Here is a 16,314-nt window from a genome sequence, read left to right on the forward strand (position 1 = left end):
TTTTGGGTTTTTTTAAGATGTGTCAAACCAGGACAGCACAAAACTCATCCCTGGAAGTATCCTATTTCTGTCAAAGCCTCCTAAACCACAGCCAGGTCCTCCTCCACCCTCCCTCACACAGCACATTCTCCCATCATTACCTGGCAGCTGATGAAAGTCATCACACAAAATATAAATAGATTTGAGGTTTATTTTGGCCAATGATGTTTAATTATAATTTCAAAAGCTAGTACCAAGAAATCTAAACAGCCTCCTGAGCACACCTACTCAGTTCAGTGGAATCCTTTTTGTGCAGCACTGTATGAGGCAAAAAAGGCCAAAACACCACAGATTCTTACCCAAATTAACTAGTAATTGTAATAGACTCTGAATTTCAGTCTAGTACACTGCAACTGCATTGCCAGGAAAGTAGCAGTCTAGTGGAGACATTAATTCATGGGATGCCAGTTCCTAGGTCTTTTAAACACAGCATGCCACCTTCCAATCAGCAAAGCCCTGTATTGGTATTCAAGCACATCTATATGGAGATTTTTTTTTCCCACTTGCAACATAAAAAGATTTTTGTTGGCAGTAAGAATGTATTATTCACAAACAGCAAAACCATATAGCAGTTGTAACAGTTAAGTGCCAATAAATCTCCAGAGGTGCACACTTTCACTAACACCAAATATCTGGGATAAAGAGCATTTTGGACTAAACCTTGTAACACGTTATGGACACAGATGGGCATCTTGTGATCAAAACAAGCTTTGAATATTGGACTCCTTTACTCATAAAAACATTCTCATAAAACAAATTGCATAAATAAGGGTTGAATTCAAACTTAGAGAAATGGTATTTCATACCTACCAATAAAGCCAGAACATCTTGTCTAGGAGCAAAAACAAAGGGAGGACTGTTGTAAAAATTTTTAGAAATTCTTTCATTTCTTTCATGAATCAAGATGCTCAAGAGTAAGATTCCAACTCAAACTATTCCATGATAGTAAAACTACCCAGCTAAAGCAACAGCGTGATCTTACTTAATGGGAAGATTGAAGGGCAGTTATTCTAGGGATGTGAAATTAGCTTCTGCTTATATGCAGCTTCTTCCTCAACCCTCTTCAGTACCAGCTTCTGCTCAGTTCTGGACAGTGACAAAGTATAGCTTTTACCTTCAATTTCTCTTAATTCTTATCAGACAGAGAAGAAAAATGGGTCTTTTTGTTTGGTGGGTTTTTGTTGGTTATTTTTTTTTTTACAGCCAAGTCTGCTGGATTTCTCATTTAAAAGCTGACTTCTTGGAACACTAGCAGCAATCCCTCTCTGCTGATAAAAAGAGCTTTCATACAAAATTAAGATGTAGTTTACAGGGTATTTCTGTGGAATAACAGTAGGAGCTTGAAAAACACATTTGCTCACTGACTACTGAAAAGAAAGAATTCATTGTAACATATGCCATCAGCTTCTGCCCAGTCCAGTGGTTTTGATAAAAGCAAACACACTAAATAACCTCAAACCAGTTGCACTAAATCATTTTCCAAGCAGGACCTGTATTTAAGCAAAGAAGCAACCCAAGTGCCTTTGCTATTGCTCATAAAACTTTGCCAGCAAAGTGACCTTAAGCAGTAATTCTGGCAAGATTTACAGCTACAACTCAAAGTAAAACCTGGTGTAGCTTTGGAAAGTTAAGTGTCTGGGTCTTAGTTTCTCTTTTGACAGGGAAAAAAAAAAAAGAGAAAGGAAAAAAATAAGCAAGTGGGGGAAATGGGGCACCAGGAGTTATCTAGGTTTGGGAATCAGAGAAGACTAAGGAAAAATAAGAGTGCTTTTGTTGAATACTTCCCTCTCCTACCCAACAATGTGAGAAGCTTACAAGGAGGCAAGTGGTTTCAGAACAGAGAACAACCACAGAGAGATTGTTTACCTTTCCAGCAATGGCTAGAGTCCATATGGCATGTAAAAACTATGAATCTATTGCCTATCCACTTATTCAAAAGAGGGTTAAATCCCATAGATCCTCTTCACTTCTGGTGCTCCAAAGTGCCAGGCAGGGACAGTACCTGCAGCTAACATGGGAGAGGGTGGGAAGAACAGGGCTCACCAGCACTGACATAAACACCAAACTAACTGGCATTGCCATGATTTTGAATGACAAAGTTCTGTATCTTTACAACTTGTCTTCCCATGGATTTTGTTACTCTAAATCCATATATTAAGCATGCTAAGTGACACCCAGTGAATAGCTCAATTGTTTCTTCAATTCCAAAAAATGCAACCCTACATAAAGGTCAAACTTAATTTGACATAAAATTACCTGCAATGTTACCCAGTTGGAAAAATGTCTCCATCCAAACTGGTAACTCTAAGCTACCATAGGGAAATACAGGAGGTGACAGCTAAAACCCAACTAAAAAGCACTAAACACAATACTCAACCCTCTCATTATAAAGTTGTAAGAATTTCACAATATGATTTTGTACAATAGACTTCTTTCACTTCTGAATAATCCATAAGAATTACCTCAATTAAAATCATACACAGAAAATCTCATTAACTTTTTGTCAGATTTTCTTCCCATAAATATACCTTTGATATCTAGAAATCACAGAAATACAGCATTAACTAGGTTGGAAAAAACCTTTGAGACCATAGAGTCCAATCCATGACAAAACATCACTATGTCAACTAGACCATGGCATTGAGTGCCACATCCAGTCTTTCCTTAAACAACTCCAGGGAATGAAAATGACACTTACTTTACCAAACACTAACAAATTTTCTATACCAAGTGACTGAAAAACAGTACATGACTCATATGGTTCTGCCCTTTAAATCATGTATTACATGCACTGTGTTTAACTTTAAAAACAAGTTTGCAAGTGATGTAATGAAACTCAAGAGTTTGAGAAATCAAGAATATTTTCTTTGTGCAATGAGGTATCATGGAGAGCAATCAGTGACTGTGAAGTAACCAGGTTTGTGTTTGATGCCTCTCATCTCCTTGTGGGAGCATCTTACAGTAATGCTCCCTACACTCTGAGGCACTTGGTGGCTAAAACAACATTTTCTTCCAGCTTTTATGCTCAAATGAAGCCAATAAAAAAACACTGGAAAACCCTAGTATGAAGTTTTTAGACAGTGAAAATTAACCAACCATACAGCTTTCTTCAGAAACACAAACCACCTCATGTAAAGGCTTGTTGAGACTGGTTTATATTAATCAATGCCGACAATTACAATAATACTGAATTTTTTATTTCTTTCCTAAATGTAATGATCAGTAGTAGAAGCTTACTGGATTCACTAATCCTTATAGAATTAAATTCAAACTATGCAGTTGCTGCCATCATTTATGTCAGCAATGGTATTTTATATGTGTTCAGATGTTTGCAAATAAACTTAATTGAAAACTGTAAATCACCATATACTCAAAATGTGCATCAGCCAAGATAACCAGGACAACAGAAGGAATTGAAAATGAGCAGCCTTCTGCAACTGAAAGCTTTTTCCAGCCGACAAACAGGAAAAGTTTGTGACTCAGCTCACTTGAATTCCATTATAACGGTGTGCATTAAGTAAATGGATATTTCACATATACTTAAAGAGTACATACATAGTGTTCTATGTACAAGTAAATTACATGACCCTGTTCTAAACAGCCCTAATATCATTCAAAACTATGTCAGCCAAGGAAAAAGGACTAAAGAGGTGAGGGATATGACAATGGGAAAGCAGAAGAAGAATCAAATATTTAGCAGTAGTCTTGCTAGCATTTTGCCTTTTATTAAAATCTAATCAGTTAATTTTTGCCTTTTATTAAAATAGAATCACAAAACAGTTAGGCTTCCTCACCACCCCCAAGTCATCATATAGATCAGAAAATACTTGCCACTAGTAAACAAGCAAGTGCTTAAACTAACATGGAAGCCATGTGGAGAACTTAAAAAGAAAGAAGATAAAAACCTAGAGAGAAAGGCTCCTAATTAGTTCCTGTACCTCCCTGACATGGACACCATACTACCACAAAAAAAAACAGCCAGGCAGCTCCATGCTCACCACAGTCCACAGGGCTGTGGCATTTTCTGCATGCCCAGGGTCCTCCCAACCTCTGAATCTGCAGAAGCCTTCAGGATGTGTGGAAAACTGAAGAGGGCACACTGGAAATAGGAATGTGAGCAAACAGTTTCCAAGGCAGGTGGTCTCTGTCCTTTTCCCCTTCTCTGCAGAGCACTTGCCTGCAGGCACATCCGCACCACACACACACACTCCCAGTCTCCTCTGCAACATCATTCTCCACCTGAAGAGACTCCAGGAGTCTCCAAATGGACAAAGACCAAGACTTGGAAACAAATCCATGCAGTAGGTCCACACACCTCTCAAATAAACCTGTCTGGGTGGTCACCAGTGTCCCTGGACTGGGCGACAGGCAGAGAAGGTCCATCAGTCCTAAGAGATACCATGTCCATCTGCCTACCTCAAAGCAGAATCAATTCTGATGTAACTATTCCTGATCAAAGTTTAACATGTTCATAAACACTTCTAAAAATGGGGAATGGACAACTACCACCTAACCAAGCTATGCCAGTGCCTGACCACTATAAAGCTTTTTTCCCCTAAAATCTGAACTCAATTTTCTTTGTTCCTACTGCACCAGTTCTCTCCTCTCTGCAGACAGAGTTTGCACATCTCTAGTTTTTCCACTCCCTCAACCTTTTTCCTCCTACTGTAATCACTCACTATTGTATTTTTCTTGATAAATAGTTCTCTTCAGACCTCTAATGATCCATGTCATTTTCCCTATAGCTATCACCAAGTAGTCTTCACTATCTTCTGTTGTGATGTACAAAAGAAGGGTAATCCAGTGCATTGCCTGTGCACAGCTACAGACTTGACCATTTCCTAGGGTCTTCTTCACAGTTCTTCTGCTGTGAATTTAAAAGCCACCACCAACTCTCTCCCCTTCTCCTGCCCACAATTTGTACTGCTACACAAACTAGCCACAAACAAGCGTGTAGGGAAAACGCAACGCAAGCACCTGCAGCGCTCACCTGTTTTTAAGATGCGCCGCCAGGTCACATCGCTGCATCACTTCCTGACACACAGAAGAGAAGGGGCACAAGACAAAGAGCTTGTCTAACAGTTTATGAACAAGGATGCTGGATTTTTTGCAGAGTTTAAAATGGAGTCTTTTTCGATCCAGTGGGCAGAAATCCTTCTCCTGCAGAAAGTTCCTTAGGCACTTGTAGCAGAAAGTGTGTCCACAGGGAGTGTCCAACGGCTGCAACAAGGGCTGAAGGCAAATGTGGCAGACCAAGTCATCATCCACCTCGTTCTGGTAGTTGTAGAGATGGTTCTCCCTTGTCCAGTGCTGCTGGCCACACTCAAAGCACAGAGGGTTCAAGGAGGCATTCTGCTCCACTGCAGCCATGTCATCACCTGCAGTCCCCATTTTACAGCTAAGAAGGCTGATGGATCCTTTTCCTCTTCCTTCTCATAGGATGGGGATGCTCATGTAAAGCTCACAGCAAAGCAACTTCTTCCAGGGTGACTTATATATGCTCTTCAGTCATTTTCTGCAACAAATAAAGAAATACAAATTATTCATTTTGCAGGAAATATGGGTGTTGTCTTTAAAGCATTTGACATCTGGGTTTACCAAAATGTCCAAGACCAAGGTAGATCAGGGGAATATTCCTGGGTTTTTTTAAGTTTGTCAAAGAAAAGAACAGCAAAAAATCTACAAATACGAATCCTTTTACAACACAAACATTTTATGGCTTCCTAAGGGCTGGTGCAGTGCACAGTCTTCATCTGCAAGATGACCATTTTGTGACAGCAAGGACACCACATTATGCATTGTCACACTAGAAGCATGCAATTAGCATTTGGCACAAAAATACCCTATTGTGGAGTGATGGTTATATGATCAAATAATTGTGTTCTTTAATATGAGATAACAATTTTAATCTGGTCCTACTCTGTTTTTTGGATTTTGACCATACAGAATATTTGGTTATTAGTAATGTTCTAAATACATTGCACTGAAAATAACAGCAAATGGCTTAGCCTAGTTCATTCCATTATATTCCATAATACTGCAAATATATCATCACCTACTTCTAGGTTTTCTATGTGGATTGCTACACAGTAAGAAGGACAGATTCTATCCAGTATGCCCATTTGATTTAGTACAGAGGCCAGTAATAATGATATGGAAGAAACTAATAATATGAAACTACTGGTTTCAAACAACTTACTTGTCTTGCTTTTTACCTAAAAAAGTTACAGCACACTCAGTGTGGCAAGAAAGAACTCTAGGTCAGTCACCATGGGATTTATTTTCTAAACTTTTTATTTTATTAAACTTTGCCCCTCTTAAAATAGCTGCTTGGGCAGGAAGTTGTGCAGCCATCAGTCTGCAACTTCAAACAATAAATCCTTATCCCTCCCAAGCTTATTTATCCTTCTCTCCCTTACAGAATCACAACACCTGACACACACAGCATGATGATTTAGAAAATAAAACAGATTTCCTCATAGTCTTAAGACACCTCCATATTTGTTAGTTTTGGTAAATGTTCTTACTTGTGGGGGGAGAAAAAAAAATCAAATTAGAGCAATGCTTACTTTGCATCAAAATTCTTTACTGCAATTCAGCAAGCAACTCTCAAAACAGAGAGTGTTTTCTAGCAGACTAGTAGAAAAGATACAGAGAAATGAGAACTAGTAGTCTAGGTATCAGCTCATCATCTTTATTTCCGACTGTTGAAATGCAGTTCTAAACATATACTCTGAAATTTAATGTGGAACACACACATTTTCCTGTGTCTTACTTTTTATGAGATTCCCTATTTTGATTTTTGCCGCTTAACCTCACACAGCCAAGCACAAGACTTAGAGCACATTTTACAAGGATTATTATATCCTTTGACGCAAAAAGGATTAAATAGTAATTTGTAATCCACGCTTCTATTCTACCATGGAAATTGATGCTCATCGTTGCCCTGTCTTGTAGCAGATAATGTGCACCTTCTGGAAAGGATTTCACAAGGGAAGAGCATAGCAGTTCTTTGTTGCTGGAGACTAAGAACACAAAATGAGACCCCAAAAGAGATTAGTCAAAAAAACAGTCTTAAACATATTATGTAAGAGCTCAAAGATTGGAGAGCAGATAAGAGCAGTGCATGGGGCCCTTGTGTTCAAACCACAGCTCTCTCACTCTGCATTCATGCTGCTGGATTAACACAGAAGGGATGAGACCCATCTAATGGCTGGTCTTTATGTAATGTAAAATAAACCAGATAAATGTTCTAGAAAAACACAGCATTGATTTGTGACTTTACCAAATTATTTTGTCACTCAAGGCAGGGGAGGAATATATGGCATGAGTTGTATTGTACCTGCAACACCAACAGGCCCTGCAGAGCAAAGTGACACACAGATCAGGCAGCAAAAGTCACTGTACAAGTGTGCTGCCCAAATTGTACACCTGTTCCTACTACTGACTACAACCAGGACTCTTCCTCCTTCTCCAAGCAACCAAAACTCAAGAAAGAACAAATTCCTGATACATAGAATCATAAAATATTCTGAGTTGAAAGGGATCCATTAGGATCATCAAGTTCAACACCTGGCCCTGCACAGGACACCTCAAGAGTCAAACCATGTGCCTGAGAGCATTTGCTCAAACCCTTCTTGAACTCTGTAAGCCTTGGGGCTGTGACCACTTCCCTGGGGATACCATTCTAGTGCTCAACTATCCTCTGGGTGAGAAACTTTTTCCTGATATCCAACCTAAACCTCTCCTGGCCCAGCTTCATGCTGTTTCCTTGAGTCCTGTCACTGGTCATGAGGAGTGTGGATATTGGTACTTGCCCCTCCCCATCCCACCATGAGCATGTTGAAGACCATCACTGAGACTATGGAAAAACCAACACCATTCTGTCACTACTGTAATGGAGACTCCTGACTGTGACCATCCCAAAATGACCTCCTTGAAGGCTTCTAGCATTTCTATCCCTTAAAATCTGTGTAACTCACATGGCAGTCTGTGACAGAGCATGAATCAGTGTCATAGAGTACACATACCCATGAGATATTTTGACATTTATAACTGGCTATGGTCAAAGAAATCTGCACCTCTCTTTTAGGAAGTTGTAAGTAAACATTTTTTGTGTTAAAAATTGTAATGAGTTCCTTTAAATTTTGAACAAAACATAAAACCAGAGAAGTTATTGAGCAACCACGCATTCACTACCACGTAAAAAACTATAATCACAAGCCTTCTCTCTTAGGAAAGTTATACGCAGAGACAGGCTCTATTTACTGTAATCACAAGAGCTTGACACAGGCAGTCACTCTATGGCCACCACTGCAGGAGGTGAGCAGACACTCCTGTTCCTATTGCTGGCCCATCCCAGGGTCTGAATGCTGCTGGTGCAGGGACAAACGTCCTGGGCTGTGCTTTGCTAGAGAGGTGCTACCCCGAGCCAGAGACAGGCTGTTCCTGGTGGCAGTCGACATTGCCTCAGTGCTGTCACTGCCCTGGTAACTTAAACCATCAATAAATGCCATATAAACTAAGCCCACCACCTCTTCTGCAGCTGACATGACCACCCTTCCACCACCTCTCTGCCAGCAGAGCTGTGGAAGAAAGAGATAGTGGATTACAGAATGAAGTTTCAAAAGAAAAGAAAAATCTCACTGCCACTGTTGTAGTGTGTTTTGTTTAAAATTCATGTTTGCCCCCTGTTCTCCTCCTTAATCCCCTCCTCTTCTGAGCTGCCAATCTTCCCAAGGTCTTCCCTAACCCCCTCCATTCCAAGTTGTCAGTCCTCCCTTTCCCCACCCCTTTCTCCAGAATGTTCCTTGTCAATCCTCCCTATCCCTACCCCTCCTTCCAGAGTGTTCCCTATTTTGTTATATTCAACACCCTATTTGTTACTTTGTGTTATTCCACTCCCTTATCTCTCCTGATAGGTTTATAATAGTTTAGTCCCACCTTAGACCACTTACCAGCTTTACCCTCATTGGTTAATGTTCCTGCACCCCTCCTCCTGAGTTACTGTATAAAACTTCTGTTCCCATCCCGAGTCTCGTCTTGGGGCTCCATCTTGTCCGTCCAATAAATACACTCTGGTTTACCCCAAGACCCAGGTCTTCGTTATCTGTCCCTGCACCGAACCTGCTGATAACTGGGATTGCAGAACTCGCAGGGGGACGGTCTTGCCCCTGCATTCACTGCCCAGCACGCCCCCGTGACGGCGCGCTGCGACATGCCACCACCAAAAAAAACCCCTAAACCAACAAAAATAAATAAGTAAATAGATACCACTACCACACTGGGAAAAAAAAAATTTAAAAAATCAAGATTTCTTTGTTTTCACATTGCTGTGCTGTACTTGGGGCAAGCCCATTCCATGACCGAGGAAACTATCACGAGGATTTTTATTGATCATATACTGTGGCTGCCTAATTATTGACCTAAATTATTTTACCATCTGCTCCCAGTGCAAAATACCAGTTTATTTACAAAGTTCACAAACACAGAGTTTGTGGTCTGAGCAACAGCTGAGATGACAGGTCAGGTCTAAATTTCCCTGATGTAAAGTACTATATCCCTGAAATCCACAATACCAGAGCACTGCCATTTATAATACCCTACTTCAACCCTCTTTCTGCATTCCTTATATTATTTTCTATGTCTCCTGTCATAGCTCCACAGGATGATAACAGCTCAGGAAAGCTGCAAACAGGAAAAATAACCAGAATTATAAAAAATACGAAGTGGGTAAAAGAGCCAGCCAGGCCCGTTATTCAAGTCATTCCCTAGAAAATAATTTTCCCAGGACTTCATTAAAACAGTCAAATAGTGCAGGTGGTGCCCTGCTTTCAGTTTTAAATTACAATCCACTTGGGAACTGGGCAAGACTGGACACCCAACTGCAAATTTTATGTGCAAATTATTAGTTTTTTTAAGTGGAGTGTGCACAAGAGTGATTTTAGACTGAAAAAGACAGCCTTATCCTTAGGCCTCTAGTTCTGATTTATTGATACAATGAACATTCTTTAGAGAAGCTCAACACATTTTTACAAAAGCATTACATGTCAGGCTTTATACCTACATCAGATTTCACAATATTTATTTCTTCTCTCCGAATGGGTGCTATTAAAAAAAAAAAAAAAAAAAAAAGGAAAACCACAAGCAAACTGGAATTGTAGCAGTAAGTTAACCTTTTAACTGTGGTTGTCTTTATGTAAGTCACAAATAGTTAACACTAGTTCCAGTTTGAAGTTAATGTAAACATGTATTTTGCAATTAATGCTCTCAGAGATTTAAGCAATCTATTTCTACATTATCTTATCAAAATCCTAGAGATTTACAGCCCATTTACTGACTGTTCAAAATTTTACAAAAAACCCAAGTATATCCCAGAAGTAAACAACTATGCAAAATACCCATCTTACCAACTACTCTGTTTAAAAATTACCTTTAATATACCCCAATTTTTTATTTCATTTACAACTGTCTATGCAATTTTCTCAACCAAAAGCAAATGTCAAAAGAATGCCCTAAGATGAATGACACCCCTGTTCCTTTGGAGGACTCCATTTTCTCTGTATCCCAAAATGGCTGGGATGCAAATCTCAGTTCTGCACCTAAGAACTCTCTAACCAAAGGGATGTATTTGCACTTAAATCTATCTAACCACTAAATCAATGATTAATTTCTTCTGTGTAGTTTAAACCAACTGCAAGTGGAAAATTGTCCACCGGTATTGGTTGCTTCTTCTCTTCATCCCAGAGGAGATGAGATCCCAAAATTTTGCTGCCGGCTGGCATCACAGGAATGCCTTATTCCTCTCCAGCGTGGCAAGGAAGCATATGGAAAAAATTGTAACTATGGTGAAGCTATGGTGAAGATTTCATGTGACCCTAAATTCAGGCAGTCCTGTCCTGGCCAGGCAGATTTGACCTTGAGGGGTAATACAAAACACACACCAATCAATAACTCTGAACAACAGCACTGTCGTCACCCTGGATTTCAGGAAAGATTGGCTTAATTTTAAAATGTCACAGGATTTCCACAATCTGTTCTCCATGAACAATAGTCCCTGATTGCCTAAGCTTGATAGGAAGGGTCTTATAATTCTGAAATTCCCCTGTGCTTTATGCAAATGCCACAGCTATGAGCGGGATCTCTGAGAAGTCAGGAGTGTTTGACATAAGTCCCAGGAAAGAAAAACTAGACAGTGGTTAAACCCATTGCTTAAAACCACATCATAACATTAATTAAACATTAGTTCTTAGTTCCCAGTCCAGTATTCTTCAAAGGAATTACAGCATCAGGATGATGACTTCTAACTGTTCTCAAAGCAGACCCCTAGCTGAAGTGAAAGAATAAAAGACAGAAGAAATTAATAAAAAACATAATGAGAATAAATAGCTAGCAAACATCACCATAGGGGAAAAGTGTTATTTCCCATCTCCCAGTAAGCATGACCTAACTCATTAGATACAATCTCTGCTTTAATATTAAAAGTCATATAGCAAACAAGTGAAGCAGTACTAGCAACATGTATTGACTTTACAATATCCATGTTAATTATACTGATATCCAAGGGCTGCACTGCCTTGAAACACCAAAACCCAATTCAATCCTTGCCCAAGTTCATGAGGCAATAATCCTGTTAGATTCCTCCTCTTTTGAAAATGCCAGCAAATGAAAGATTTGTCAAAGCATGACAGCTGGCAGCTCCAAGTCAAAAATCTACAGGAGATGGACAAGGCACAGCAATTAGCCTGGGACACTTTTTGCTATTGCTGCAGCCCCATATGCCAATTACCCAACACACCTATTTTTAGTGCTGATGAGCAACCTCTTCCACGTTTTTAAGTTGTTCAGGAAAATGATTGGAATTTTTGTATTCAAACTAAATAGTATTGTGCCTGAATGGCAACTTTGTTCCACTGAACCACAACCAGGCAATGCTGGGCTTGCAGTAAAACCACCTCTCCAGAGATTATTTTTTGCCTCTGTGCTAGTCTTTTTGTTCCATCAAAGGAATGCCCTCACAGACGAGGAGTCAGCCCTACACCAGGTGTTGATGTGGCACCATCACTGCAAAGGCAACAGGTCATAGGTGACGACTGTCCTTCCCTGCCCCAGGGGTGAGGGTTTTTATATGCAATTCCTCAAAAAGAAAGTGCACACGCACTCCCTTGCTGGGGATTTTCACAGTCCGGCATTTTTCAAGGACATGACATGAAACCCTACTTAAATCTGACAAATAAGGAGCATTTGGGGAAATTAACAGGACTAAGTTGTGTTTTGTATTTGTGGAGTGCTGCGTTTCCGTGGCAACTGGGGGCTATGGGCTTTAATTACCATCACAACGTTAAAGGTCCCTGCTGCACAGGGGCATGAGACACCGCCAGGCAGGGGGACCACAGGAGCACTGCCTGCGCTCCCCTCTCTGCCCCACAGCTGCCTGCAGAGGTCCAGGGGATCTGAGTTACTGGCACACCAGAGAGCAAAGGAATGTCTGGAATGTCTGGAATTGAGGGGCAGCACAAGACTAACCATCCTTAGGAGAGATGACAGATGACGCCCACCTCCCAAAACCAGAGATGCTCGACATCAGGGGATGACAGGAGGAAAGAGGGACTCGGCGCCCAGAGACAAAACAAGTGAGCAGAAGGTTTTGCTCAAACAGGCAAAAATCCTGCTGCAGCCATCTTCTGTGGCACAAATGGAATGGCTTCTATTTTGGGACCAGGAGATTAAAATAGCTTTACTTTAGTCAAATTGGTCTCGAATGAGACAGGAAAGATAAGGACTGTGACTGTATGGAGGTTCCTGCAATGAAATACCCATTCTTTATAGCAAATACAGAGCTACATCCAATAAATCATCTCAGAATAGAAGAAAAGGAGACAAGTATGAATCTTTAACCAAGATATAGCTACACATCTACAGATTAAATTTTGCATAGTCCTACTGAACAAGAGTAATGCTGAAAAAGGAGGAAATATGACACACAAACCAAGCTAGATTAGAGCCACCCAGGTTTGGATGGCCAGTTAGATGCCCTGGTCTGCAGGAAGCACAAACCCCACGAGAGAACTTGAACTTGCACCCTCTCTTCGTCAGGCACTGCTACCCACTCTATCAAAGTGTTGCTCAAGTATTTGCCTATCTCTGCCATCATGTTTCATAAGAGAGGTAGGAGCTCCCTTTACAATTTGCAAGAAGATCTATTTTCTGTAGGTACATTAAATTTTCTGTTAAGTGGAAAGTGTAGTGCCTGTTTCTGGGGGCTAACCCTGCTTTGTGTCAAAAATCACCCCATGCCAGGAACCCCCAAACACAAGACAAGCACCTGGGGAGTTCAACATGCTCCCAGGACTCTAGGCAATCAAGCAGGTTTGCAACTTTTAGGCTTAAGAGTATTAATAAAGCCTACAAGAAACCTCCAAGTACCTAAACTAGTTTCTGGATTTTTGCAGCAGTGAAAAAGTAAATTGAAAGAAACATAATTAAATAGAAGCGAAGAAAAACAGACTTACCTGCCAGCAGACCTGAAAACAAATTTCCTTCCTAGCACAAAAAGAATAAGGAAAGCAGTATTTAACTACTGCTGCTATAACAGGCAGGCTTTTATATCCAGTGGAAGTGAAAAAAGTACCCCAACAGTCAAAAAGAAAAGGACACAATTAATGAGGCTTTCTTCTCACTGATGGAGCAGAGAAGAGCAAGAAAGAGTAAAACATTTGCTTATCCGCCATGGATATTTTCTGCCATGCAATCTGTCCACCAGCCCTTGCCATATGTGCCACCCTTTCTGCTGGGAGAGATGAAGGCAGCAGAAAGCTGTCCATCAAGATGTTAAAACCTTCTGGAAAGCCCTCCCCTATGCACTTTGCCCTGAAACAGGGACTTTTGTGGATGAACAGAATACACTTAACTAGATTAAACTTCGCTCATTCCTGGGTATGTACAGAGAGACTCTGATTTAATTAATTCAAATTTTAAAGAGCAGTAGTTGAGTCAAAGAAAATAAAGGAATTGGAGAGTTATGTTCCCTTTTTCCACACTTCTTTATAACCAGCCCCCATCCCTATGGGTGTGCATGGAGGAAACTCAGGGAGACAGCACTGGGATTAATAATGAAATAGCTTTGATGACAGAGAGAAGCTGGGGGTGGAGGGGTAGAAAGGATAAAAGAACTTTCTGAATTGTTAAATTGTAGGACTTAACTATTTTCAGGGAGAAACACCATCCCATCTCTTCCTTCAGGCATATGCCACCTTGCATAACTTGTTACAGCTGGTTTCCCCCATCAATCACAACTTGAGTGACGGTGAAAGCTATTTTCAAAGGTAAACTGTGCTGTTACTAAGCAGTTTTTTTAGCTTTGACATAGGGTGCAAAAAATGAAGCCACCTCCTAAGCTAACAAAAACCTCCAGTCTCTTTGAAAACAAGCATCTAAGATCTGTGCAAGACAGAGCCAAGAGGACATGGTTTAGAGACAGCTCACATAAATGATAAGCTACACACTGTCCTCCTCCTGCAGGAAAGGAGGCAGAGTCCTCTGCAGGAGTGCATGCCTGTGGCCTGCAAGGAGCCCATGACAACCCATGGCCAGAGAAAGAAACTTGAAAGTACAGCAGAAAGAGCACAGAGAATGGTCTAGACTTGATCTGAAGCTTGCAGCTTAAATTTTCAGTCTCAACCTGCCAAACCCCAGCAGCTAAGGAACATCACTTGGTGAATTTAAGGCAACCCCTTAAACCGGTCTGCCCTGCCTAGAGACTGCTTATTTTCTCAGTAATGAAATAAAACAAGTATCATCAGAACTCTCAAAGAAAATAAGAAAATAAGAGCCTTCTTGAGCCCATAGTCAAGAGCATTTAACTCAGGCTACCTACATGCAGGCCAAATTACAACTTGCCCATGAGCAGGGGTATTGCACGCAGAGGGACCGATTCACCACCACAACTGCCCCACTTGGTCTGCAGCCCAGCACAACCAGGGATCAGGGAAAGCTGGGCTGGCTCTGGCTACCCCTTGGCAAGCAGGTGACTCATTCCAAAAGCACTGGCATGCCTGAGCAGTCTCTACTCATGCCTGGGAATTATGTTAGGATGCCATGCACTAGCCTGTGTTTGAATTAATGCCACCATAAAGACAAGTTCTTTGATTCTTAACCCTTTAGGATGATGGCTGTGCCTCTCCCTGTTAAGTCTACTGAAGACATTTCACTTTGCTGCTGTACATAACTTGATTTCCAGTTAATTTCCAGGAGAAACTTCCCTTCTGATATGTGTAAAAAGATTCTTTTCAGAGTCAGCTGCCTGACCCAGCTTTGGGGACACAAAAAAAAGGCAGAACATGACTTGTGCAAAATAGCCCCATATTATTTTGTAGGATGCTTTCCAGAAATTAAAACCTTTACACTGAGACCTTCCAATTAGGCTACCTGTCATACTGCAACAGATGTACTCTGTACAGATACTGAAAATAAATGACCCCACACATTAGCAAAATTTACATAATAAGAACATGTCAGATCTAGAAGTTATAGTCTTAAAATATACAAATATTATCTTAAATAAAGTCAATTTAAATACTTTGTATGCAAACAGGTCTTTACATACACAGTAGACTAGGACTTGATCTGAGGCCTCCAGACAGGATTCAGAAAAGGAAGTGGACATTGTGACTATGTAAAATCCAGTCTGGTTTATTAGATATATTTTATATATATATATTTCTATATATATATATATTATATATATAATATATATATTATAAATAAGTATTATATATATTTATATTATATATATTTGACAGACACAAATAATATGGAAGCATTTGTTTTTAGTCCTGCTATAGGAATCATATATTCTCCACTTCAGCCCTTATAATTACATAGCCACCAAGAAAGAGTAGAGACAACAGTTACTGAATGAAAAAAACACAAACGTTTTTTCTAAAACCACTTCTCTATCCCCTAGCTGTGTTTGCCAGCGTTTTGTTTCACATTACCTATTAGCTTGGCTGATTGCACTTTATATATATATATATATATATATATATATATACACACACACGTATGCTAAAAAATACTAGCTATTACATAGGGAAGCTTCTATGGTGCAGCTCTTTACCTGCCTGAGGTGCAAAGTTTGGTTGCTTTAGCATGTCCTCTGGCTCCTGTTAGTGCTCTCAGAAAGAAACTACCTCAGTGGTAACACTGCTGAAAAACAGTTCTTTAAGATTCAAGCGAGAAATATTAGCAAAGCTGCATAGCAGTGCACACACAAAG

General features: G+C 40.2%; 1 protein-coding gene across 2 annotated transcripts in view; it reads right to left on the reverse strand.

Moving 5' to 3' along the window:
- The window catches only part of LNX2 (ligand of numb-protein X 2), a 60,163-nt gene that overhangs the window by 21,224 nt on the left and 22,625 nt on the right, over nt 1-16,314 (reverse strand). For both annotated transcript variants that reach the window (XM_053936127.1, XM_053936128.1), the window contains exon 2: nt 5,030-5,554. In XM_053936127.1, coding sequence (XP_053792102.1) covers nt 5,030-5,430 — 401 coding nt within the window. In that variant the 5' untranslated portion in view covers nt 5,431-5,554. The remainder of the gene's footprint in view (nt 1-5,029; nt 5,555-16,314) is intronic.

Source organism: Vidua chalybeata, chromosome 2 (assembly GCF_026979565.1).
Source record: "Vidua chalybeata isolate OUT-0048 chromosome 2, bVidCha1 merged haplotype, whole genome shotgun sequence".
Taxonomy (NCBI): Eukaryota; Metazoa; Chordata; class Aves; order Passeriformes; family Viduidae; genus Vidua; species Vidua chalybeata.